General features: G+C 37.8%; 1 protein-coding gene across 3 annotated transcripts; it reads right to left on the minus strand.

Annotated features, from left to right (window-relative positions):
• Positions 1-12,040: 12,040 nt before the first annotated feature.
• Positions 12,041-13,387, minus strand: LOC126600502 (uncharacterized). Of its 3 annotated transcripts, none has more exons than XM_050267073.1 (2): positions 12,189-13,387; positions 12,041-12,060 (listed from the first exon to the last, which is right to left on the minus strand). In XM_050267073.1, the coding sequence occupies exon 1, from the start codon at positions 13,378-13,380 to the stop codon at positions 12,382-12,384; it is 999 nt and encodes a 332-aa protein (XP_050123030.1). In that variant the 5' UTR covers positions 13,381-13,387; the 3' UTR covers positions 12,041-12,060; positions 12,189-12,381. The 3 variants fall into 3 exon arrangements, with proteins under 3 accessions (XP_050123030.1, XP_050123029.1, XP_050123031.1); XM_050267072.1 differs by having other exon boundaries at positions 12,041-12,092; XM_050267074.1 differs by having other exon boundaries at positions 12,047-12,624; positions 13,119-13,387.
• Positions 13,388-24,643: the final 11,256 nt, after the last annotated feature.

The following is a 24,643-nucleotide window of genomic DNA, read 5'->3' on the forward strand; positions in this document are numbered from 1 at the left end:
AATAACTATGAACTAACAACATAAATGCAAGAAAACAAGCTAACTAAGTCGTATAAATATGCTCCTATCAAATTCCCCCACACTTAGCTTTTGTTAGTCCTCGAGCAAAACAAAACAAACGAAACAAACAAAACATAACCGAGACCTTCCAACGTTTGCCTCAGGGATTTCCAATGAAACATGACATATTAAAAATCACTACTCACATATATTTTAGCAATCCTTACCCTCGAGCACACACTTAATCATAGTCACCACTCACATAGGTTTTGAATGTAGTAACATGCCTTAGAGAATTCCCTCAATTCCGCACCAAATATACTCTCTATTTTCACATAGATTTTCTGACTACACTCCAAATACTAGGTATATGTGAGAAGATTGATGTAAACATGTAGACTAGTCACTCACATATGTTATAATCAAAGAAGGCACTTTCTGGAATTATTAATGCATGTGTGTGTGTGTGTGTGTGTGTATATATATATATATATATATATGATCTCATGAATAGAATGCCACAACATAGAAGCGAGAACCAGGGATTCCATATGCTCATATCAATTTCAAACTCCACAGATTAAAACACATAACACCCATGATTGAAGTCTAAGGTTTGTGACGGGGCTAGGGTATTGGCTAACAACCAAAGGTAAGGATAGACAAACGTTCTTAAAGCAATAGTAAGCAAGGTAATGAAATTGACACTTAGAATTCACTTTTGAATGCAAAAATCCACTTAAGCACAAAGGGAAGATTAACAAAACACTTAGGGCCAGATTCACACTTTTGGACCCTTTCTTCAACAACCAATACTTATGAGTTCATTCTCACTTATTTTCAACTCATTTTCTTTCTTTTCACACAAATTTTTCTTTTCTTTTTCTTTCTTTCAAACCTGTGCCTTTTCACTTTGGTACACAAAACACACTTTGAAAACCCTTCCCCCACACTTTTTTTCTGCATAATGTTCATCAAAAGGAATTCCTTCTAAGTTATGCTCCACTACAGTTTAAGAACAAGGGTATGGATAGTCCTATTCTAGGCTAGGTAGGGATAATGTGGCTAACAAAGAAAATAGGCTAAACAAGGCTCAAATGGGTTAAACCTACAAAACAAATGCATGGGATGAAGGCTTTTTGGCTCTAGTGGTAACTACTAAACAACTTCATCTTGTTATATGTTATGCACTCAATTTTAAGCTTTGAATGAAACGGGCATGAGTTTTAGTATTTGGAACTTAAAATGATGAAAAACACAGTCTAAGTAGCAACCAAGCAAAGAAATAATGAGATCATGCAACGACTTTAGAAAACAAAAACATCACAGATTAATAACTCTCCAAATAAAGTTTAGGCACAAGTCTCTCAAGGTTGTAGCGTTATTTTGAGTTCCTTCCTTCAAGCATGTTACAAAAACTGGAATTTTTTTTCCTTTGTAATTACATGTGAATTTGTAAACGTCAACTATAATCAAGTATTAACCAAAGAGCTTATCAAACTTCCATCCATGTTTGTAGCTTTTTTTAACAGTCATGCAATTAAAAACTGAATCCTCATCATTGTGTTGGAAGGTACCCTAAGGCACAAACACACAAAAACAACTCTAAAACACTTTTTTTAGGTTTTTCAAAATGTTTTCTAACTTTTTTTTTTTCAAATTTTCATATTTTTCTATCAAGACACATTAAAACATCTCAAAATACACTAAAAACACTAAAAAACAGTGAGAAACAACTCTAGTGGTGCTAGGTGATACAAACCCATGAATTTGCAACAAAAACACTTGTTTACCCCCCCCCCCCACACTTAAACCAAACATTGCCCTCAATGTTGCAAACAAAGACTCACACATAAGCATGCAAATAACACAACGAACAAGCATGACAAGCATGGCAAAAGAAATGCAGTAAAGAGAAGGATTTAGGGATGCAAATCTGGTTTAGGAGTGAGAATTCCATCGTTCCCTAGTTGAATGCATGGGTTGCCTCTCAAGAAGTGCTTGCTTTAACGTCTTGCAGCCGGACGAAAGCTCATCTTAAGCTTAATTGGACCCCACGGCATAGAGGGGTAGTTCCTCCACCACATGCTCCTAAAAAAGATCGTAGTAAGGCTTCAAACGATGCCCGTTCACTTTGAATTCGTGGCCGGTCTTGAAACTTTGGATTTGGACTGAACCATAGGGAAAGACATTAGTAATAACAAACGGGCCAATCCATTTAGAACGTAACTTACCCGAAAACAAACGAAGGCGGGAATTAAAAAGTAACACTTTCTGGCCAATGGAGAATGTCTTGCTACGAATCATCTTGTCATGGAATGCCTTGGTCTTTTCTTTGTAAATTCGAGCATTCTCATACGCCTCGTGCCTAATCTCTTCAAGTTCATTCAATTGATGCTTCCTATGAATGCCAGCCGTATCTATGTCCATGTTGAATGTTTTGATAGCCCAATGCGCCTTGTGCTCTAATTCCACGGGAAGATGGCATGGTTTGCCATAGATGAGCCAAAATTGGGACATGCCAATGGGTGTTTTGTAGGCTGTACGATACGTCCACAGTGCATCATCCAAATGCATACTCCAATCTTTCCTAGTTGGTCCCACGGTCTTCTTCAAAATCTGCTTGATTTCCCTATTCGAAACCTCGGCTTGGCCACTTGTTTGAGGGTGATAAGGTGTTGAAACCTTATGTGTGACATTATATTTCTTGAGCAGCGCCTCGATGGTTCGATTGCAAAAATAAGAACCTCCATCACTTATGAGAACTCTTGGCATTCCAAACCTTGCAAATATGTTAGTTTTAATGAAATATGCAACCACTTTAGAATCACTAGTACAGGTGGCTTTTGCTTCCACCCATTTTGACACATAATCCACAGCAAGCAAAATATAAAGGAAACCATGTGAGGAAGGAAAATGACCCATGAAATCAATGCCCCAAACATCACAAGTAATACAAAAAGTTCTAGCATCCTTGAAGACATTAGGCCAATAAAATCCACATTCTAAAACCTTATGTGCTGTGCGTTGTGTGCCAAAATGGCCACCACACGTATATGTGTGACAAAAAGTTAAATTGAATGAAATTCGGACCCATGCACACACCTACGTACAATCTGATTAGAGCAATATTTCCACAAATATGGGTCATCCCAAACATAAAATCGTGCATCCTTTTTAAGTTTATCACGTTGGTGCTTGTTTAGGATACTTGGGACTTGTTTAGACACCAAATAATTCACCAAATCTGCATATTATGGTTCACTTACCTTAACGGACAGCAATTGCTCATCAGGGAACGTTTCTGGGATAGGTAATGACTCCTCATTATGAACCAAACGGATCAAGTGGTCAGCCACCACGTTTTCACTCGCTTTCTTGTCCCGAATTTCAATATCGAACTTTTGGAGAAGAAGCATCCAGTGAATAAGCCTTGGTTTGGGTTCTTTTCTTTGTGAGCAAATACTTCAAAGCTGCATGGTCAGTGTAAACAATGACTTTAGTGCCAATTAAATAAGAACGAAATTTATCTAATGCAAACACAACAACAATGAGTTCTTTTTTAGTGGTGGAGTAGTTTAATTGAGCATCATTTAAGGTCCGGGAAGCATAATAGATGACATGTGGCTACTTGTTCTTTCTTTGGCCTAAAACAGCTTCAATTGCATAATCTGAGGCATCACACATGAGCTCAAAAAGAAGACTCTAATCTTGTGGAATTATGATAGGGGCCGAAGTAAGCAATTCCTTGAGGTGTTTGAAGGCCTTCTCACATTCCTCATTGAACATGAATGGCACTTCTTTTTTAAGGAGATGGCAAAGGGGTTGTGCAATTTTTGAGAAGTCCTTGATGAATCGTCTATAGAATCCTGTATCCTCCATATCGAGCACGTAGAAATCTGCCGGGAAAATCAAGTGGTCTACCTGCACCAAAACATCTTCCAAAACTCCCTTTGGATAGGCATTAGATCGATCGGCCAATTGAATAATCACGCCATCATTTTTCAACTCGCCTAAATTCATAGATGCATAAATTGAATATGGCATGACATTTATAGATGCACCTAAATCTAACAGGGCGGAATCAAAGCGAGTGTTACCAAGGACACAAGGAATTGTAAAACTACCCGGATCTTTGCATTTGGGGGGTAGTTTGCGTTGCAACATGGCGGAGACATTCTCACTTACATGTACCACTTCTTTCTCCCAAAAACGTTGATGTGAGAATTAAATTGACACACAAATTAAACCCTATGGATGACAATTGTAGTATATGAGCAAATAGGGATCGTTCTAACCGGGGATTAACTAGGGATGCTAATCAATGTAAAACTGACTCAAGAACATAAAAATATAATGTAGAACACTAAACTAGACTCAATTAATGCAAAACTAGGGTTTAAAACACCTAAACAAACCAAAAACTCAAAACAGCAACTAAAAGGCTCAAAACTGCCTTAAAACCACTTTCTGGGCAGTTTTGAGTACCTAACACTAGTTTGGACGAATTTGGACTATGACTTGACTCAAAACACTTAAAAACACAACTAAATGGATTTCTAACTAATCTAACACTTTAAAATCAATGGGGGAATGATTTTAACGAAATTAAAACTTTAAAACTCAAACTTTAAAAACAAATGTAAAGCAAAACAGATTGTGATTAAATAGAATGGTGAGAAGCTAGTTAGAGGGTTCCTTATCCACACATGAACATATGCATACAACTTGATCTCCAATTACTCTTTCAACAAACCATGAATGACAATGCCCCAAATTAACTAGATTGCACCAATTAATTCTCAGATTTCCCTAGATTCATTGAATTGAATGGAATACGCATTACAACCAAATTATTCTTATCAAGGACCCTAACTATGGAATACGCATGATAGAGACACATATCAAAGATCATTAAGTTTAATGGAAATCATAAGCATTGACGAGGCATTCATAACTATGGGATACGCATGTTACTATTGCCTAGGATTTACTTAACACAATCGTGACTAGCGACTTTCACTACTTATGAATATAAGTTAATAACGATTAGGTGAAATTCTCTTATATCCTAGCATCAAGTTTAGGCATGCAAATTAAGTGTCGACCCTCAACCACATACATAAACAAGTTATCAATCCAATAGATAAGTAAATCACATTCACAATTTCTGAAATCATGATTGGAAGAAATCAAATCATATAAAACATATGTCCATGGCTTCAAATTCACCTCTAACTAAAAAGAAATTAGTTCCACATGTCTAACATAATTGAAAGGCAAGTTAAATTAAACATGAAAACAGAAACAAAGAAAGAAAGAACTCCAAACACTCCACTAATGGCAGATTGCATGTGCAAGGCTTCTCCTTCCTTTGGACTGCACGGCACTCCTTCTTTCTCCTCATTTGGTGGCTGCACAAGGTGGATGAATGGTTATGGAAGGATGTAGGAATGGTTTGGGGAAGGGGATGGTGCGGCAATGGTGTAGAAATCAGAAATATGGAAGTTTTAGGGTGAAAGGCTGCGGCAAGGATGTAACTAGGGTTTTTGGCGTGAATGAATTAGATGGGGAGTGGTAAGTTCGGCCAAAGGGTTAGAATGAGTATATATAGGCACTTAAAAACCCTAGCAATCAGATTAGGGTTTCTAGAAACCCAAATCCACCAGAAATTAGGTTAAAACAATAGGAATTTGCATGGGAAAAGGGCTAGGGTGCAGCAGATTTGGTGGGAGTGTGGATAGGCCTTCTAGAAAGCCTTGCAAGGCAAGGAAATCAGATATTTTGGGGCCTAGGTGCGGCAAAGGCTTAGAAGTCAGAAATATGCAATGGGCCTAAGTGAGGATCCAAGATGAATTGGGCTAGGAAGGTGCGGCCTTGTCCAAGAGGTAAGGATGGGTCATCTAGAAGCCCAAAGCCAAGAATAGAAACTCTCACAAATGGAAACCTCCGAGAATAGAAACTTCCAACTTTAGAAACTTTGGTTTCTAATTCTGAATTCTTTGTTCTTCACCTTCATTTCTTCATTTCTTAAGCTCCCTTGACCTTCAAACTCGTCCATTCCTTGTGCTCCAAGCATGTACTTTTCAATCCAAGCTCACTTTTGCTCTAAAATGCACCATTTTGCCATCTTTTATGTATTATGCCCCTTTGAACCTGAAAACACATGAAAGTAACTTAAAAGACTACTTTAAACTAAGAAAACATAACTAAAATGCATAAGAACTAGCTAACTAAGGCGCATAAATATGCTCCTATCAAACGTTTCCTTGTTGTACAAAGCTTCTTTAAGAACTTGGCATACTTCGGGATTTGCTTGATTGCATCCAAAAGGGGTATGTTGACTTGAGCTTTCCTAAATGTCTCTAGAACATCTTTTACCTCCTCTTCGTTCTTGGATTGCAAAAATCTGCTAGGAAAGGGTACATCCGGAGGAATAACATTAGAATTAAATGGAATTGGACCTTTCTTACCTGTGTTGGCCGAATTGGAATGCTTGGGTGGTTGCGGCAATGATTGCTCAATCCTTGCCGTGGCCTTTGCTTGGTTTTCCTCTTCAATTTTCAACTTCTCGTCCTCCTTGGGGCCAAATTTGGATGGTTTTGGCTCGATTCCTACTTCTTTCCCACTTCTTAGCGTGATAGCCTTTGCAGATTCGAATCCACCTTTCGGATTGACCACCGTTGAGCTAGGCAACCTTCCTTGCTCACGAAATTGCCCTATGAACTCGGCAATTTGTCCCACTTGCTTCTCCAAGTTGTCCACCCTCTTATCTTGGATTTGCCTCTCTTTGGCTTGATTTTGGACTTCCTGCGTCAAGGTAATAAGTAATTGAAAAATCTTATCATTATCACTTGAATTACCTGCATTGCTTTGGGCAGGTTGTGCTTGGGCTTGTGGTGGTGCCAACGGCTTTTGATAGAAACCCTGGGGTTGTTGCCTAAATCCGCTTTGTTGTTGGCCTTGTTGTGGGTCTCGGCATTTGAAATTCGGATGATCACGCCAACCGGGATTGTAAGTATTGGAAAACGGATCACCACGTGATTGGTATTGGTTGCCATATCCCACGGCATTGAGTGTCTCCCACCCTCCATTCTCGATCAACTGTGGGCACTTGTCCGTATTGTGGTTTTGCATGGAGCATACGCCACAAGAAGCTACGGGTTTGACTTTTGGACCTTCCACCACCTGAGAAAGCAACGTAGTAAGGTTAGCCATTTGATTTTGAAGTTCGGTTATGGCACTTACCTCATTGACTTGATGTTGCCGTGGCATGCTCCTTTGTCCAACACCTTCGTATTGTTGAGCGTTCAACGCTCGATTAGCAATCAACATCTTTGCAGCCGTAGGGGTCTTGTCCACCAATGCTCCTCCCGCTGAGGCATCTAACATTTGACGTTCAATTGGTAGAAGTCCCTGGTAGAAGTATTGTAGAAGTAGTTCCTCCTTCATTTGATGCTGTGAACATGAAGCAACAAGAGATTTAAAACGTTCATAATAAGTAGGAAAGGATTCACCTTCATCTTGTTGAATGCCACTTATCCTTTTACGTAGGAGGATGACTCGAGAAGTTGGGAAAAACTTCTCCAAGAAAGCTCGTTTCATGCTCTCCCATGATGTGACAGTTCCGGGAGCCAATTCGTACAACCAATCTTTCGCCTTGTCTAGGAGAGAAAAGGGAAAGGCCTTCATCTTCAAGATGCTCTCATCCACGTTCACCGGAGTCATGCTTGAGCAAACGACTTCAAACTCCTTCAAGTGCTTGTTCGGATCTTCCATGGACAGCCCATGGTACTTCGGAATGTGATGTAACAAGCTTGACTTCAATTCGAACTCGGCAGTTTTGTCCGGAGCCGCCCTAGGGTATTGGATACATAGAGGTGCGGCATTATCCAATCCCGAAGCGGAAAGCTCCTTGATCGTTCGGTTGTCCGCTGCCATGTCTTCCACTTCCTCTTCAAATTCAGAAACGGACTCGGAACCTGCACTTGATTCACTAGGTTCCGGGTTCTTCCTCTTTCGTCTCAACTCACGCTCAAAATCGTCGTCAAAGTCTAAAATATGTTCGTGAACCGGATTAGAACTCCGAGTCATAAACAAGTACCTAAAACAAGAAACAAAATAACATAAGAATCTGATCTAATAAGAAAAACGAAAATAACAATCCAAGGGATTAGCAAAGTTGCTAATCCCCGGCAACGGCGCCAAAATTTGATATGATATTAACTAGCACTCAAATTAACCCTCTTTTTATCAATTGTAGTAAGTATGTAAGTAGGGATCGTTCTAGGCCGGGGATTAGGAGGGATTGCTAAATCACTTGAAAACTGACTCAAAAACGTAAAAACAAAGTTTAAAACACTAAACTAGACTCAAAGAATGTAAAACTATAACTTAAAACACCAAAACAAACCAAAAGACTCAAAATAACACAAAAACACTCAAAACTGCCTTAAAACCACTTTCTGGGCAGTTTTGAACTCTAAACAAGATTTTGACGAAAATAGGTTTTAACTTGACTCAAAACACTTAAAAACACAAACTAACACACTCTCTAACTAATTTGACACTTGAAAACAAAGGGGGATTTGGTTTTTACGAAATTGAAAACAAAACATAAACTTGTAAATCAAAACAGATTTTAAAACGAATTTGATTGAATTGAATGGATAGAAAGCTAGCTAAGGGGTTCATCTCCACACATGTTATACTTGCATTCAAAACGATTTCCAATTGCTTTTCAATAACCCATGAATTCTCAATGCCCCAAGTTAATTAGGTCCGCTTAAATTAACCCTCAGATTTTCCTAACGTTATTGAATTGGATGATTGCATACGACAACCCAAAGCATTCCCCACAAGTCTGAAGGAAAAATTTTGTCCTAGCTAAGAACAAGTATGAACATTTGAATACACATGCAAGCTATCAACACTTTAAAGTAGGCATGCATCCAAAAACAATTCATAAAACCCATGACTTTCAAAGCCTAGTATATGGTGAACCAAAATAAACTCTTTAACAAAATTAAAGAGAAGTAAAGATTTAGTGATTCTTTACCCTTGAAGCTCATCCTTGTTTACACAAGGGATTCACCCAAGTGGAGGGCCTTCAAGTCACCTCCAAGCTCCTTGAATCCTCCTTGTGTTTTCCTCCCTTTAGTGCTCCTTTGATGATTAGAGGAAAAAAGGATTTGTTCTCCAAAAACATCAAAAGCTTGATGTCTCTAAGTCTCTTCACCAAGGTTGTATATTGTGAAGATGATATGGATGACTTAGAGAGATTTTAGATGCTAGTAAAAATCCTCTAAGTGGCCGGCCTCTATGTAGAAAAAGAGAGAAAAATGTTTCACCCAATTTCTATTAGAAAACCCTAATGAGAAAATTGCTATAAAGTTGCTTTTATAACATTTTTCTTTGGTGAGTGGCAAACTTGCAATTAAGCAAGCTTGCCCATTCACCCTAATGGCCGGCCTCTCCTTGTTATTGGGCTAATTTGCCCATTTTGTTTTAGTTGTCATACAACTTAAACATAATGGGCCTTGTGGACCAAAACACTTTTGGGCCCCGAAACCCAAAACCAACATATAAGCCCAATACGAACCTTTCGTATAATTAATTAACTAATTAATTAATCTTGACCATTCTTCAATTAAACCATTTAATTGCTTATCCATTTCATATAATTTCTTCACTAACATCCTTATGTGGTGTGCGATCCATTAGGTTCCAATTAGCGAGGCAGTGGGCGATGTTACTCTTAACGATCGATTGTGAATTGAAACCACATTTCAATTCTCCCTTAAGATTAGTGCTTGCTAATCTTCAGGGCTTCCACAAACCATGAGTGACACCTAGCAGCATATCATGGTTACCCAAGCTAAGTAGAATTGGTTGGAGAACCTATCCAGTTACAACTACAATGCAATACGGTCCTTCTCTAATACAATACTCTTAATCACATTGTTTAAGTGATAGTTTGTTTCATGTCTACTATCCAATGTGATACTTTCCTATATGATTCCTTTGAATATGATTTGGAACAAACTTCCTAAGTCATATTCATATGCTTTGGCCAAAGAGTTTAGAATCATATCTTAGAGTATTCTCCTTCCACCATGGAAGGTTAGAGATCCCTTGTTGTGCATTCATATGCCTACATGACTAGATAGCTTGACCCCAACAATGCCGTGGACAATCCGAAGGAATGCCATTGACATGATCAAAGATCAAGGACCTAACCATTAGACATCTATGATGCCTCAGGTCAAAGGACTACTTTGCATATTGCAACTTTAGAGTTCATACATGACATGTATGTTCGAACTCTCTTTTGATCGACGTTCAGTGTACTCGATTACTCTTTCGAGCACCTATGTGTTTGTCTCAGTGTCCAACACCAAATGACTTGAGACTAGTTCATACTCACGTTTGAGTCAACATAACACATACTAACCTTAGCGGATTGTCAATGCCCAATTGGCAATCCTATGGCTAAGAACGTTTTAGGAATGATCATAAGAGAGAGGTCTCGATAATCTAACTCATTAGATCACTTCTCTCTTAGAACAAATACATTCCTTGGATTCCCTTATTGCTTAAACACATGATACAATAAATAGTGATTAACAATAAGCTTTGCCCTTCATTAAACATATAAAAGTTTAATACAATAAGTATTCCAAAAGCTATTACATCAAATGAGTGGCTTTGTGGGCATACTTCCAACAAAGTCCCCTACATGATTGCATAATAGAGATACAAGCAAGAATCATTAAGTTCTATGAAAACCATAAGCATTGACGAGGCACTCGTAACTATGAATTGCATGAAACTTATGCCAAGAATTTACTTAACAGGATTGTGATCAACAACCTTTACTACTTGTGAATATAAGTTCATAACGATTAGGTGAAATTCCCTTATATCCGAGCATCAAATTCATGCATGCAAACTAAGTGTCGACCCTCAATCAACATACAAGAATAAGTTTTAAGTCACATAGATAAGCAAATTGAAATCACAACTTATGAAACGCAATTATAAGTAATCAAATCATATAGCAAGCATAAACATGGTTTCGAATCCCCCCTAGCCAAGGGGGGTTTAGTTCCTCATACTCGCAAAGCAAAGATACATAAATTTAGAAATTAAAACCCAAAGAAAGAAAACACCTAGAAGGCTCCAACTTGGCAGCAAGATCATCAATGATTTCCCTTTCCTCCTTGCTGCGGCAGAGAAGTTTAGAACAGGTTTTGGGTAGTATTTAGGGTGTAGAATGGATGGGGAATGGTAGGGAAAGGTTTAGGGTTGATGGGGGTACGGCTAGGGATGATTTTTGGGCAGAATTTTGGGATTTTGGTGATGGGAAGGTGCGGCAGAATGCAAGGGCAGATTTCTGGCGTGAATGATTGTGTATGAGAGGTGGTCATCTGATCTAGGGGTTATAATGAGTATATATAGGCATCCAAAACCCTAGGGTAATCAGATTAGGGTTTCTAGAAGCCCAAATCCACCAGAAATTAGGTTAAAACAATCAGATTTTTAGTGGGAATAAGGCCTAAGGTGCGGCTAGGGTTAGGGTTTAGAGATGGGCCTTCTAGAATGCCTTGCAAGGCAAGGAAATCAGATATTCTAGAGGCCTAGGTGCGGCTAGGGTTAGGGTCCACAAGGAATTAGGGTTTAAGTCATCTAAAAGCCCAAAACCAAGAATAGAAACTCTCGAAAATGGAAACCTCCAAGAATAGAAACTTCCAACTTTAGAAACTTTGGTTTCCAAATCTGAATTCTTTGTTCTTCACTGTCATTTCTTCATTTCTTAAGCTCCTTTGACCTTTAAACTCGTCCATTCCTTGTGCTCCATTAGCATACACTCCATTCTAGCTCAATTTTGCTCTAAAATGCTCCATTTTGCACTTCTTTGCATACTTCGTCTCTAAACCTGAAATTGCACGAAAATGACTTTAAACACTAAAATAACTAAAGAAAAACAACATAAATGCTTAAGAACAAGCCAACTAAGTCGCATAAATATGCTCCTATCAACTATGACGAGCAAAGTCTCTTGTTCTCCCAAGAAAACATACTTCAAATGGCTTGGAAACAGTTTAAGTTTAAGGGAGGGTGCTTGAATTACTGAGGGTAGCATTTTATTAGTCGAAACTGAACTTGAAAGTGGATCAAAAGCTTACCATTTTGTTGTGGCAATGATTCTAGGGCAGCCACCATCTCAACTATTTCTTCACTAGGGTGCACGACATGGATGTCTTCATGCTTGCTGTGGGTGAGCATAGATTCTGCCTCGTTGTTTTTTAGGCCTATTCCTTTCGTAATGGTTGTTTCAAGGGCATCCTCATTCAAATCTTCAAAGTATTGCTACGCCAATTAATCAATTATATCAATAGAAAAACAAGAATGATCATCACTAGGATACTTTATAGTTTCAGAAAGATTGAAATCATTAACTTCCCTATCAAATTCCATGGATAACGTCCCCTTGAACACATCTATCTTGGTGCGGGCTGTTTTCATGAATGGTCTTCCAAGTAGGATTGGCAATGAGGAGGAATGGGTCGAATCTTCCATCTCAAGCACATAGAAATCAGCCGGAAAGATTAAGTGATTAACCTGCATCAAAACATCCTCCAAACCTCCTTTTGGATAAGCATTAAATCGATCGACTAATTGAATAATCACATTTTTCAACTCACCCAAGTTCATAGATGCATAAATTGAATAGGGCATGACATTAATGGATGCACCTAAGTGTAACATGGCATGTTCAAATTGAGTATTGCCTATAACACAAGGAATTGTAAAACTACCCGGATTTTTGCATTTAGGGGGCAGTTTTCGTTGCAAGACGGCTGAAACATTCTCACTTACCTTTACCACCTCCTTGTTCGAAATCCTCATCCTTGTTGTGCAAAGTTCTTTCAAGAATTTGGCGTACTTTGGGACTTGTTTAATTGTATCCAAGAGTGGGATATTGACTTGAACCTTCCTAAATGTCTCAAGAATGTCCTTGTCACTTTCTTCCTTCTTTGATTGCATAAATCTGCGAGGAAAAGGTACATTGGGTGGAATAAGGTTAGAAGTAACAGAAATTGGACCTATCTTACCTGTGTTGGACGGATTAGGGAGTGTAGGAGGCTGCGGCAAGGTTGTTTCCTTCATTGCCGTGGCCTTGTCTTGTTCCTCCTCTTCGAATTGCAACTTCTCATCCTCTTTTTGGCTTGATTTGGATGGTTTTGGATCAATTCCTACCTCTTTTCCACTTCTCAATGTAATTGCCTTGGCAGATTCAAAGCCTCCTTTTGGATTGGCAATGGTGGAGCTAGGTAGTTTCCCTTCTTCTCGAAGCTGGCCTATGAACTCCGCCATCTGCCCAATTTGCAACAGATTGTAATAGAAACAGATTGTAACACAAAGTTATGAATAATCAATGGATGATGGAATGGCTAAGGGGTTCTTCTCCACACATGAAATATATGCAACCTAAATCAATTTTCAGTTATCAATTTAATAAGTTATGAATCTCGACACTCCAAGTTAATTAGGTCCGCTTAAATTAACCTTCAGATTTCCCTAGAATCATTGAATTGGATGAATATGCATCGCAAACAAATTATTCCCAACAAGTTCTTTATATGAACAGCATGATAAAGACACAAGTTAGAATCATTACGTTCTTTGGAAATCATAAGCATCGACAAGGCATTCGTAACTATGAAAAGCATGATACTCTTGCCAGGAATCTACTTAACACGATCGTGACTAGCGACCTTCACTACTTACGAATATAAATTCATAACGATTAGGTGAAACAAACTTATATCCTAGCATCAAATTCAAGCATGCAAATTAAGCGTGCACTCTCAACCAACATACAAGAATAAGTTCTAAATCAAATGGTTAAGCAAATTGTATTCACGACTTATACAACGATAACTGAAAGTAATCAACTTATTTCACATATATGATCATGGTTTTGAATCCACCCTTAGCCAAAACGAAATTAGCCAATCATACTTAAAGCAAAACAAAGATTACATGAATTAGACATTAAAATCCAAAGAAAGAAAACACCTAGAATGCTCCAACTTGGCAGCAAGTGCATCCAAGATTCCTCCTTTCCCTTGCTTGTGGCAGATTGATTTGTGGACAGGTTTTGGGTAGTTCTATGGTGTAGACTGGATGGGGAATGGTATGGAAAGGTTTATGGTGAGTGTAGATGAGTGTTTGATGGTGGAAGGGTGGTGGAGAACTTCGGCAAAGAGGGTGGAAGAAGGTGGAGTGGCTGTGATATTTTCTGGGCACTAGAATGGTGTTTTTGGGGTGTTTTGCTGCCTAGGGTGAGTATGGACAAATTTCTGTGATGAATGGTGAATATGAGAGTGTGAACCCTTTGCCAAGGGGTGTAAACATGTATATATAGGCCCCAAAAACCTTAGAGAATCAGGTTAGGTCAGGGATGAAGTGCACGGCAAGAATGGGTTTGTGGTGTGCAATGGTCCAAGGGTGAAAATCAAGTAATGATGCAAAGTGTGAAGGGTAAAATGGAGTGGTGTTGCAGCTAGGGAGCATGAATGATTGTGTTCATTGCATAGAGATGGAAAGGGAGGTGAAATGTGTCAACAAATGGGTCAAAGGTGCAGCAACATGTGTTGCACATGGCATTGGATTCCAAATGTGAATGATGGAGCATCAATTGGTGCATGTAATGGATGTAAAGGGTGTATAAAATCTGATGGGTGAAGGGAACAAGAGGTATCAAGCAATTGAGTGTAATAATTAAATGAATTGAAGCATGAAATTAGAAATTATGTAGGGGACAAGAGTGATCAAGCATGGCATGGGAATCCAAAGGGAATTCTATGTTATTTTGCACGGTAATGAAGGCAAGTTGGGGTGACAGAATTTTGGGCTGAGTTCTTCATCTTTTGGACCATAATTCTTCACATTCTTGGCCTCTTTAGTTCTCAAATTCGTCCATCCACTTTGGCCCATGCATTTGCTATCCATTCCAAGCCCGAAACTGCTCCAAAGGCCTCCAAAATGCATCATCTTGCATACTTTGTACTTAGAGTCTGAAAACACACAAAAATAACTTTAAACACTAAATAACTAAGGAAATACAACGTAAATGCACAAGAACAAGCTAACTAAGTCGCATAAATATGCTCCTATCATATGGCCGCACCTTGCATGATGGAAACATACTTACGTCACACAAACATCGGAAGAATTCAAAGAAAAAAAACTTTGTGCGATGAATAGTTTCGTCGCGCAAGAGGACTTAGCACGACGATTACTATTGTTCGTCACGCAAGAAAAGGCGAGTAAATAAAATTTGGCACCAAAAGTTTGCGCATCAAGTTTTTCTACATATTCGTCAAGCAAAGTGTTGCTGAAGACGATCAGCCACGCATTAAATGCTCCCATTTATAGCTCGCATTTATAACACACTTTGCACGACCAAGGATTCGTTGCGTAAAGTGTGTTGGGTTTTATATAAACAGAGTTTCAAAACCCTATTTTGCAAAGGTTTTGTTTCAAAAGATGGCCAATTTGGTTTCAGACTCAATGAAAAGTTGGAAGGGAAAAGGCTCTCATGAAGGGAAAGGTAAAAAAAAAAATTATTGTGGAATTAATTGTTTTACATTTGATATGGTTTAAATTATTGTTTTAATAGGCCGTTACGTTTTAAATTTTTGTGGTTGGAGAGAAAATGAAGAAAGTTGTGTTGACAATATAGAGGTACCAACGTAAGCGTTTGCCCTCGTTTGATGACAAAAGTTCGGTTGAAGCGTCCGTCAAACTTAGGTTCGATATGGGGGGATAGGTGCAAAAGAAGTGTTCTACCAAGTTTAAGTCTTGAAAATGGTGCATGTGGACTTGAAGAACTCCATGGTGCAGAAGTTATCATTAAGTTTGTATTAAAGAATGTGAAATTGTTTTTGTTTAAAAATAATATTTTTGCAATAACTAATTTAATTTTATTGCCATTACAGATTGTTTAGGATGTTGATGAAACCGATGAGAAGCAGCGGATGTATGTGGAAGACCTTTTCAAGATGCAGTTCTGGCAGTAGAAGTTTGATGTATAGCGGGTTGCAAAGCGTGCGTGAGTTGACCATGCCGCTGCTGATGGCCCAGAGGAAGAGTGAACTTAATTTGGTTTTTTTTTTTTTGTTTATTAAATAAGATTTATTAAAACATTATGTTGGACTTTATTTTTAAAATTTATTTTACATGGACGACTTAAAGTTTACATTAGTTATAATATATATTTTTGTTAATAAATTAGTTTTAATAAATATTTTTGTAATATATAATTTGGTTTGATAATTTTAATTGGATAAAGAAAAATTTACATTAGTTAGAAAGAAAACGGAAAATAAATAATGCAACTTGCGCAAAGAATATAGTATTCGTTGTCAAATAGTTTACATTATTAAATTAAAAAGAAAACGACAAAGAGAATTTTGCAATAAAAAAATTGACACTTGCACGACAAAGTTATATTTGGTCGCGCAAAAGTAACTTGCGCAATGAATTCTACGTTCGTTGTGCAAAGTGATTATTCCACAAAGTAATCTTTATAACGTGACTTTAGCTGCAAAGGCAGAAAACTGTAGATTTCGCCTCTGCACCTTTTTTCCCTTCATTTTTTTTCAATTCGGGATCTATTATTCCCAATTCTCTCAATTTCTTCCTCTAATACTTTGTCCATCTGAATCTCTAACTTCTCTAGGTTGATCGAGCTATTTCGGTGTGTTTGGTAAGGGTTTTTGTTATTTCATTTAAAAATTATCAATGTCAATTCATACTAACACCGTAAAATTTGTTGTGTATAGGGATATTGTGTGTGACTAGCGCTTGGTGGATAACGATTTGGAAGGTATTTTCTTCGTTTTATTTTTTAAAAATATAAATTAGTTAAATTATATTGAAATTTGTTGGAAATGTGCCCTAAAACCAATCATATGATGATACTTTACGGACATTTCACATGTTAAACTAAACTAGTTTAACTATAAAGGGCAAAGATTATTGTTTGAGCCGTCTCATATAAATGTTATATGCTTAAACGATAAAGTCCAAGGAATATGTGATTGGGAGAATACGATCTAAAGAAGTTAGATTCATGAGACCATTCTTTCGTAGACACATCCTAAATGTTCCTGATCATAGGATTGCCAATTGGGCATTGACAGTCCGTTAAGATCAGTACGTACTGTGTCTTCTCTCAGGGAGAGTGACTAGTCTCGAGTCATTGGTGTGTGTGACATCAAGTCAAGTACGTAGGCGCTCAATAGAGAATGAGTTCACTGAACACGATCAACGAAGAGTTCTCATATTCATGTCACATGAGAACTCATGGTTGGGATAATGCAAAGTAGTCCTTTGACCTGAGGCATCACAGTTGTCTTGTGGTTAAGTCCTTGATCTTTGATTATGTCAAAGTCACCCCATCGGGGTGTCCACGGCATCGTTGGGGTTACGCCACTTAGTCATGGAGGCAAGTGAATGCGCAACGAGGGATCTCTAACCTTCAAACCGTTTGAGGGAGAATACTCTATGATATGATTTAGAACCTCTGATCAGAGTATGAATGAGATTTAGGAAAGCGTTCCAAATCACATTCAAGGTAATCATATAAGCACACAAATCACATTGGATAGTAGACATGAATAAATAAACTATCAAACCAAACAATGTGGTCAAGAGTATTAGATTAGAGAAAGACCGTATTGCATTTGTAATCCTAAACTGAATAGGTTCTCCACCTCTTCTGATTAGCTTGGGTAACCATGATATGCTGCTAGGTGTCACTCATGGTTTGTGGAAGCCCTAAACGTGTGTAATCACTAAAGGGAGAATTGAAAGTAAGTTTCAATTCACAATCGATGTAAAATGGTTTTAATCGCCCACTGCCTCGCTAAAAGGAACCTAATGGATCATACACCGTGTAAGGTGAAGATTGAAGAAACAATGGAGATGAGTAAGAATAATTAAATGGTTTAATTATTTATGGCAAGGATTAATTAATATGTTAATTAATCAAACGAATAAGTTCGTTAAAGACCTCGGGGATAGTTTTGGACCTTAAGGCCCAATGGGCTTCGAACGTCAAGCCCATTGACTTAAGTTGTATGACAACTTAATTCACAAAGGCCCAAAAGCCCAAACAAAACCCTAGGGCCGGCCATTTAGAGAAGGGTAGTGAACTTGGACTTATTTACAAGTTTGCCACTCCAATGAATTAAGGTATAAATATGACTTTATAGCTAAAATTCATTAAGGGGTTTGTTTTGGAGAAAATTGGAGAGAACATGTCTCTCCATTTCTCTCTAAAGAGGCCGGCCCCTTGGAGGGTGTATCTAGCCATACTACTACTCCAAGGTCACTCATTTTCTTCTCCAATCTCTCCTTGGTGTGGAGACTTAGAGGTTCTCAATTTTGGGAACTTGGAGAAACCTATTCTTCCATCCAAATCCATAGATTTTAGATGCAAGGAATGAAGGCCCTCTGTTTGGGTGATTAGCCTTTGCTTATGCAAAGAGGAATCTACAAAGGTATATACAATTTCAACTCACTTTGTTTTGAGTTGAGTTTTGGTTCACCAATCTACTAGGCTTTGAATTTCTTGGTTAATGTTTTGTTTTTAAGTGCATGCAAGCATGATTCCGCCTTTAATTGTTAATTGCATGCTTATAGATGTTGCTTAAATGAACATGTTTTCACAAAATAATCCTTCAAAATTATGTTGTAATGTTAAGTTGTTAAATTCTATTTATTACAAAAAAAAAATTATGTTATAATTATGTATAATGTTGAATAACTTGAATTGCATATGTACAAATTTGTACGTGACGTACAAATATGTGTTGTGATGTATGGAGTGAATTGTAATTAATTTCGCACTTGTTTGTTTTAGTAAAACTTAGTTTCCCATTTAAGGATTAGTTAGATGTCACGCATTATTTGGACAATTTGGGAATGCAAAGTTATGACGCGTAGTTTACAGTTAAAGGATTAGGTTTCGGTCGTGGGCATTTCGGTGTCATCTTTGTACGTTCTTCGGGTGGCATATAGGTATTTCATATTTGTGTCGTGCACTTGAGGAACTGTACAGAGATGTTGTTGAAATTTCTCCACCTCAAAATCTAATCTAAAGTAGTTGTAAATTACGTGACATAATTTTGCATTCTTGAATGGCATAGGGCCCTTACCAGAGGCATAAGGTGACAAGATCATGTTGAAGTTGTTGTGATTGTTGTACTATTAATGTGGTTGCAGGAATGATTGATAGAACGTGGATGCAGAACCTGAACAGATGGGCCAACGAATACTTAAACGAGGATTTTATTGACTTTGCACATACACACAACCTGGGTGCAACTAGAATCCGATTTCCTTGTAGGAGGTGTAACAACACATTAAGGGAAACTATTGAAAATGTTTGATTTCATTTAGTAAGGAATGGAATGGTAGAGATCTATAATATTTAGAACCATCACGGGGAACAATTAGTCAATGCTTTGTCTTCAAATATGACAAGAGTGGGCAATGTTGAACCTAATATGGATCCTAATGAACAAGTCATGGATATCTTAAATGACATTTATCAATTTGCGTAGACAAATACCAATTAAAAAGTGGAAGATGATGTGTCTATACCAATGGATAGTGGAGAATTCAAACAATATGAAAAACTATTAAAAAATACCAACCAAGAGCAGGGTGTGAGGGCTTTTCGGTTCTCACAGCTATTGTGGTACTAATGCACTAGAAAATAAAGTATCATATGTCGAGCTAGTGTTTTGATTACTTTTTGGGGGTTTTCAAGAGAATGCTACCAAAGGGCAATTGTTTGCTGAAAGACCATAAAAATGCTCAAAAGGTGTTGAATGGTCTCAGATTGGGTTATAAAAAAATTCACACTTGTAAAAACAATTGTGTATTGTTCTATAAGGAGAATAAAGCGTTGGATAAATGCCATGTATGCAATGACTTGAGGTTCAAAATGACATCTCAGAATAGATCAACGAAGATCCACAAAAAGTCATGCGTTATTTGCCTTTGAAGCCTAGGTTGCAGCGGTTGTATATGTCAACGCATACTACCACTGACATGAGATGGCATAAGGAAAAGTAGGTAGATGATGATGTCTTGAGGCATCCTGCAGATGGGGAGGCATGGAAAGAGTTCGATCGAACATTCCCTAATTTTACAACTGATTCTCAGAACATTAGATTGCGACTTGCCACTGATAGATTCAATCCGTTTGGGGTTCTAAAACAACACCACAACACTTGGTTGATTTATGTATTTCCGTATAATTTTTTGCCATGGAAATTTATGAAAAAAGAATACATGATGATGACTTTATTGATAACTGAAGATCGTAGTAGGTCAATTGATGTACACTTACGGCCATTGGTGGATGAGCTAAAGGATTTATGGACACACAATGCGCGCACATACGATAAATGTACTGGCAAAATGTTCACTTTGCGGGTAGCAGTGATGTGGACTGTGAACGATTTCCCCACATATGCAATGGTTTCCGAGTGGAGCACTAAGGATATATGACATGCCCTGTATGCAAAGAAAACGTAACATATAGTTGGCACACAGGAAATGTTTGTTACCTTGGTCATCGGAGATGGTTTCCATAGGACCACAAGTGGCGAGAGAAGGATAAAGAGTTCGACGGGAAAAAAAAGCCTCGCCTTAGACTTAGAGAATGGTTCGGTGATCAAATTTTAGAACAGCTTAACTGTTGGATTTTACTCTGTTCAGGAGAACTTTAAGTAAGACCAGACCTTCTACACATATGAACTAGACACACAAGTCTATTTTTTGAGCTCCCGTATTGGTTGAAACTAAAATTGAGACACAACCTCAATTTTATGCAAGCTAAGAAAAATTTATTTAACACATTAGTCAGCACAATTCTAGATATCAAGGGCACGGCAAAGGACATGATCAAAGGTCGTCTTGATTTGAAATGAATGGGAATACGATGGGATTTATGGTTGAATAGGGACAATGATAAAGCTAGAAGGATTCTTGTGTTTTTTTCCGTGAAACCGAATGACAAAAAAGAATTTTTAAAGTTTTTATCGTCTGTAAAGTTTCCCGATGGGTATGCTTCAAATATCGTGCATTGGGTGAACATTGATGAGGGTAAATTAGTTAGACTAAAGAGTCATGAATGCCATGTGGTTCTGCAACACCTACTTTCTGTTGGTATTCGACATCTCATGCCAGTCGTTGTAGTGAAATCAATCATGTTGTTGTCCAGCTTTTTTTCGCAATTAACGTTAAAATCGTTGCGAAAGATGGACATTAATCAGTTGAGCCATGACATTGTGCAAGTTCTATGCAAGTTTGAGATGATATTTCCTCTAGCTTTCTTCACAAGTATCATCCATATGATGTTCACTTATCGGATGAAGCACTGTTTGCTGAACCAGTCAACTTTCGATGGATGTATCTAATAGAAAGGTATATAATCATCGTCATTTTAGTAATCAATATCTTATGATTAGTAAAATTTGTATCGTATCGTTTTATTTTGGCAAGCTGCTCGAAGACTTGAAGAAAAGTGTACGAAACAAAGCGAAGCCCGAATAATCAATTATACAAGCTTGGGTGGCATATGAGGCGCTTACATTTTGTGGAATGTATTTAAAGGATGTGGAGACAACTTTCAATCATCCTCCTCGAAATAATGATAGGGGTGTGAGAAAAGAGAAACTTTCAGTTTTTGCCCAAATCACTCGACCCTTTGGAGATCTGATACGAGGCTAGTCGTTTTCTAAAAAAAAACATGAAGGTACACAATTGTTCATACTCAAAAATTGTGACGAGACATTGTCATACATAGATGAGCATGAAGATATGATGAAGCAGACATATCCTTCACATTTGTATGCCAAGAAACACCGTGAATTGTTTCCGCAATGTTTTCTGGAATATGTAAGTTTGAAGTGTTTTGTATTGGACATGTATATTGTACCAATTATTTTGCTCGAACTAACAAATTTAAATGTTTGTGTAATATTAAGTGAATCAATTGAAAGCATCGAATTCCCCAAAGTACAGTGAAGAGTTATATAACTTGGCGTTCAAACCGATTTGTGTTGAATTGTTCTCGGGTTGCCATGTCAACGGTGTCAAGTTCTTAGGGGTTGCACGAGATGACAAGTTGTTTATGCAAAACAACAGTGTTCATGTCCTAGGTGGAAGCGAAAGTACAAACATTGAATTCTATGGCAAACTAACGAGTGTCATGCAATTAATTTACAAAGACCGATGCCAAGTGATCTTATTTAAGTGCCGATGGTTTGATACAAACCGAAATAGGCAGGGAAGTGTTAAACAAGATCATGGATTTGAAGGAAAAATTTTGTCCTAGCTAAGAACATGTGAGAACATTTGAACACATATGCAAACTAATAACACATTAAAGTAGACATGCATTAAAAAACAATTCTAAAACCCATGACTTTCAAAGCCTAGTGAATGGTGAACCACAAGACTCTTTAACAATATTAAAGAGAAGGAAGGATTTAGAGATTCATTACCCTTGAAGCTCATCCTTGTTTACACAAGGGATTCACCCAAGTGGAGGGCCTTCAAGTCACCACCTAGCTCCTTGGATCTTCCTTGTGTTTTTCTTCCTTTTGATGCTCCTTTGCTCCTTGAGGATGTGAGGAAAGGATCTCCAAGAACACCAAAGATTTGGTGTCTCTAAGTCTCCACACCAAGGATGAGGTGTGAAGATGAAATGGATGACTTAGAGAAGAAAAGATTGCTAGCTAATTCTTCCCTAAGTGGCCGGCCTCCTTTTAGAGAAAAAGAGAGAAAATGTTTCTCTTCTTTGCCTCAAGAAAACCCTAATGAGAAAAAGCTATAAAGTTGACTTTATACTACATCACATGTGAGTGGCAAACTTGTAATTAATTCAAGTTTGCATCCACTCACCCTTATGGCCGGCCTTGTCTTTGTTATTGGGCTAATTGCCTATTTTGTTTTAGTTGTCATACAACTTAAACATAATGGGCCTTGTGGACCAAAACACTTTTGGGCCCCGAAACCCAAAACCAACTTAAAAGCCCAATACGAACATTTCGTAAAATTAATTAACTAATTAATTAATCTTGATCATTCTCAATTAAACCATTTAATTGCTTATCCATTTCATTTATATTTCTTCACTTTCTTCCTTACTCGGTGTACGATCCATTAGGTTCCAATTAGCGAGGCAGTGGGCGATTGTTACTCTTAACGATTGATTGTGAATTGAAACAACATTTCAATTCTCCCTTTGTTAAAGATGAAGGAAATTTTGTGAAAAACATGTTCATTTAAGCAACATCTATAGCATGCAATTAACAAATTAAAGGCGGAATCATGCTTGTATGCACTTAAATACAAAACATTTACCATGAAATTCAAAGCCTAGTAGTTGGGTGAACCAAGACTCAACTCAAAACAAAGTGAGTTGAGAAATTGTACCTTTGTAGATTCCTCTTTGCATAAGCAAAGGCTAATCACCCAAAGAGAGGGCCTTCATTCCTTGCATCTTAGATCTATGGATTTGGATGGATGAAATGGTTCTCCAAGTTCCCAAAATTGAGAACCTCTAAGTCTCTTTACCAAGGTTAGATTGGAGAAGAAATGAGTGACCTTGGAGTAGTAAGATTGCTAGCTAAACCCTCCAAGGAGGCCGGCCACTTTAGAGAGAAAGGAGAGCTTATGTTCTCATCCTTTCCCCAAAAGAAAAACCTAAATGAATTTTGGCTATAAAGTCATATTTATACCTTAATTCATTGGAGTGGCAAACTTGTAAATAAGTCCAAAACTCACTCCATCTCTAAATGGCCGGCCTTAGGGTATTATTGGGCTAATTGGACCTTTGTGAATCATTATTCATTAAGTTGTCATACAACTTAAGTCAATGGGCTTGACGTTCGAAGCCCATTGGGCCTTAAGGTCCAAAACTATCCCGAGGTCTTTAACGAACTTATTCGTTTGATTAATTAACACATTAATTAATCCTTGCCATAAATAATTAAACCATTTAATTATTCTTACTCATCTCCATTGTTTCTTCAATCTCCACCTTACATGGTGTACGATCCATTAGGTTCCTTTTAGCGAGGCAGTGGGCGATTAAAACCATTTCAAATCGATTATGAATTGAAACTTACTTTCAATTCTCCCTTTAGTGATTATACACATTTAGGGCTTTCACAAACCATGAGTGACACCTAGCAGCATATCATGGTTACCCAAGCTAATCAGAAGAGGTGGAGAACCTATTCAGTTTAGGATTACAAATGCAATACGGTCTTTCTCTAATACAATACTCTTGACCACATTGTTTGGTTTGATAGTTTATTCATGTCTACTATCCAATGTGATTCGTGTACTTATATGATTACCTTGAATGTGATTTGGAACGACTTCCTAAATCTCATTCATAGAGATTCTTAATCATATCATAGAGTATTCTCCCCCAAACGGTTTGAAGGTTAGAGATACCTTGTTGCGCATTCACTTGCCTCCATGGCTAAGTGGCTTAACCTCGACGATGCCGTGGACACCCGCGGATGGGGTGACTTTG

The sequence above is a fragment of the Malus sylvestris genome, chromosome 14, assembly GCF_916048215.2.
Source record: "Malus sylvestris chromosome 14, drMalSylv7.2, whole genome shotgun sequence".
NCBI classification, from domain to species: Eukaryota; Viridiplantae; Streptophyta; class Magnoliopsida; order Rosales; family Rosaceae; genus Malus; species Malus sylvestris.

Excerpts from the sequence above, each read along its gene's own strand:
- LOC126600502 (XM_050267073.1), bottom strand. The coding sequence starts at position 13,380 with ATGGCGGAGTTCATAGGCCAGCTTCGAGAAGAAGGGAAACTACCTAGC.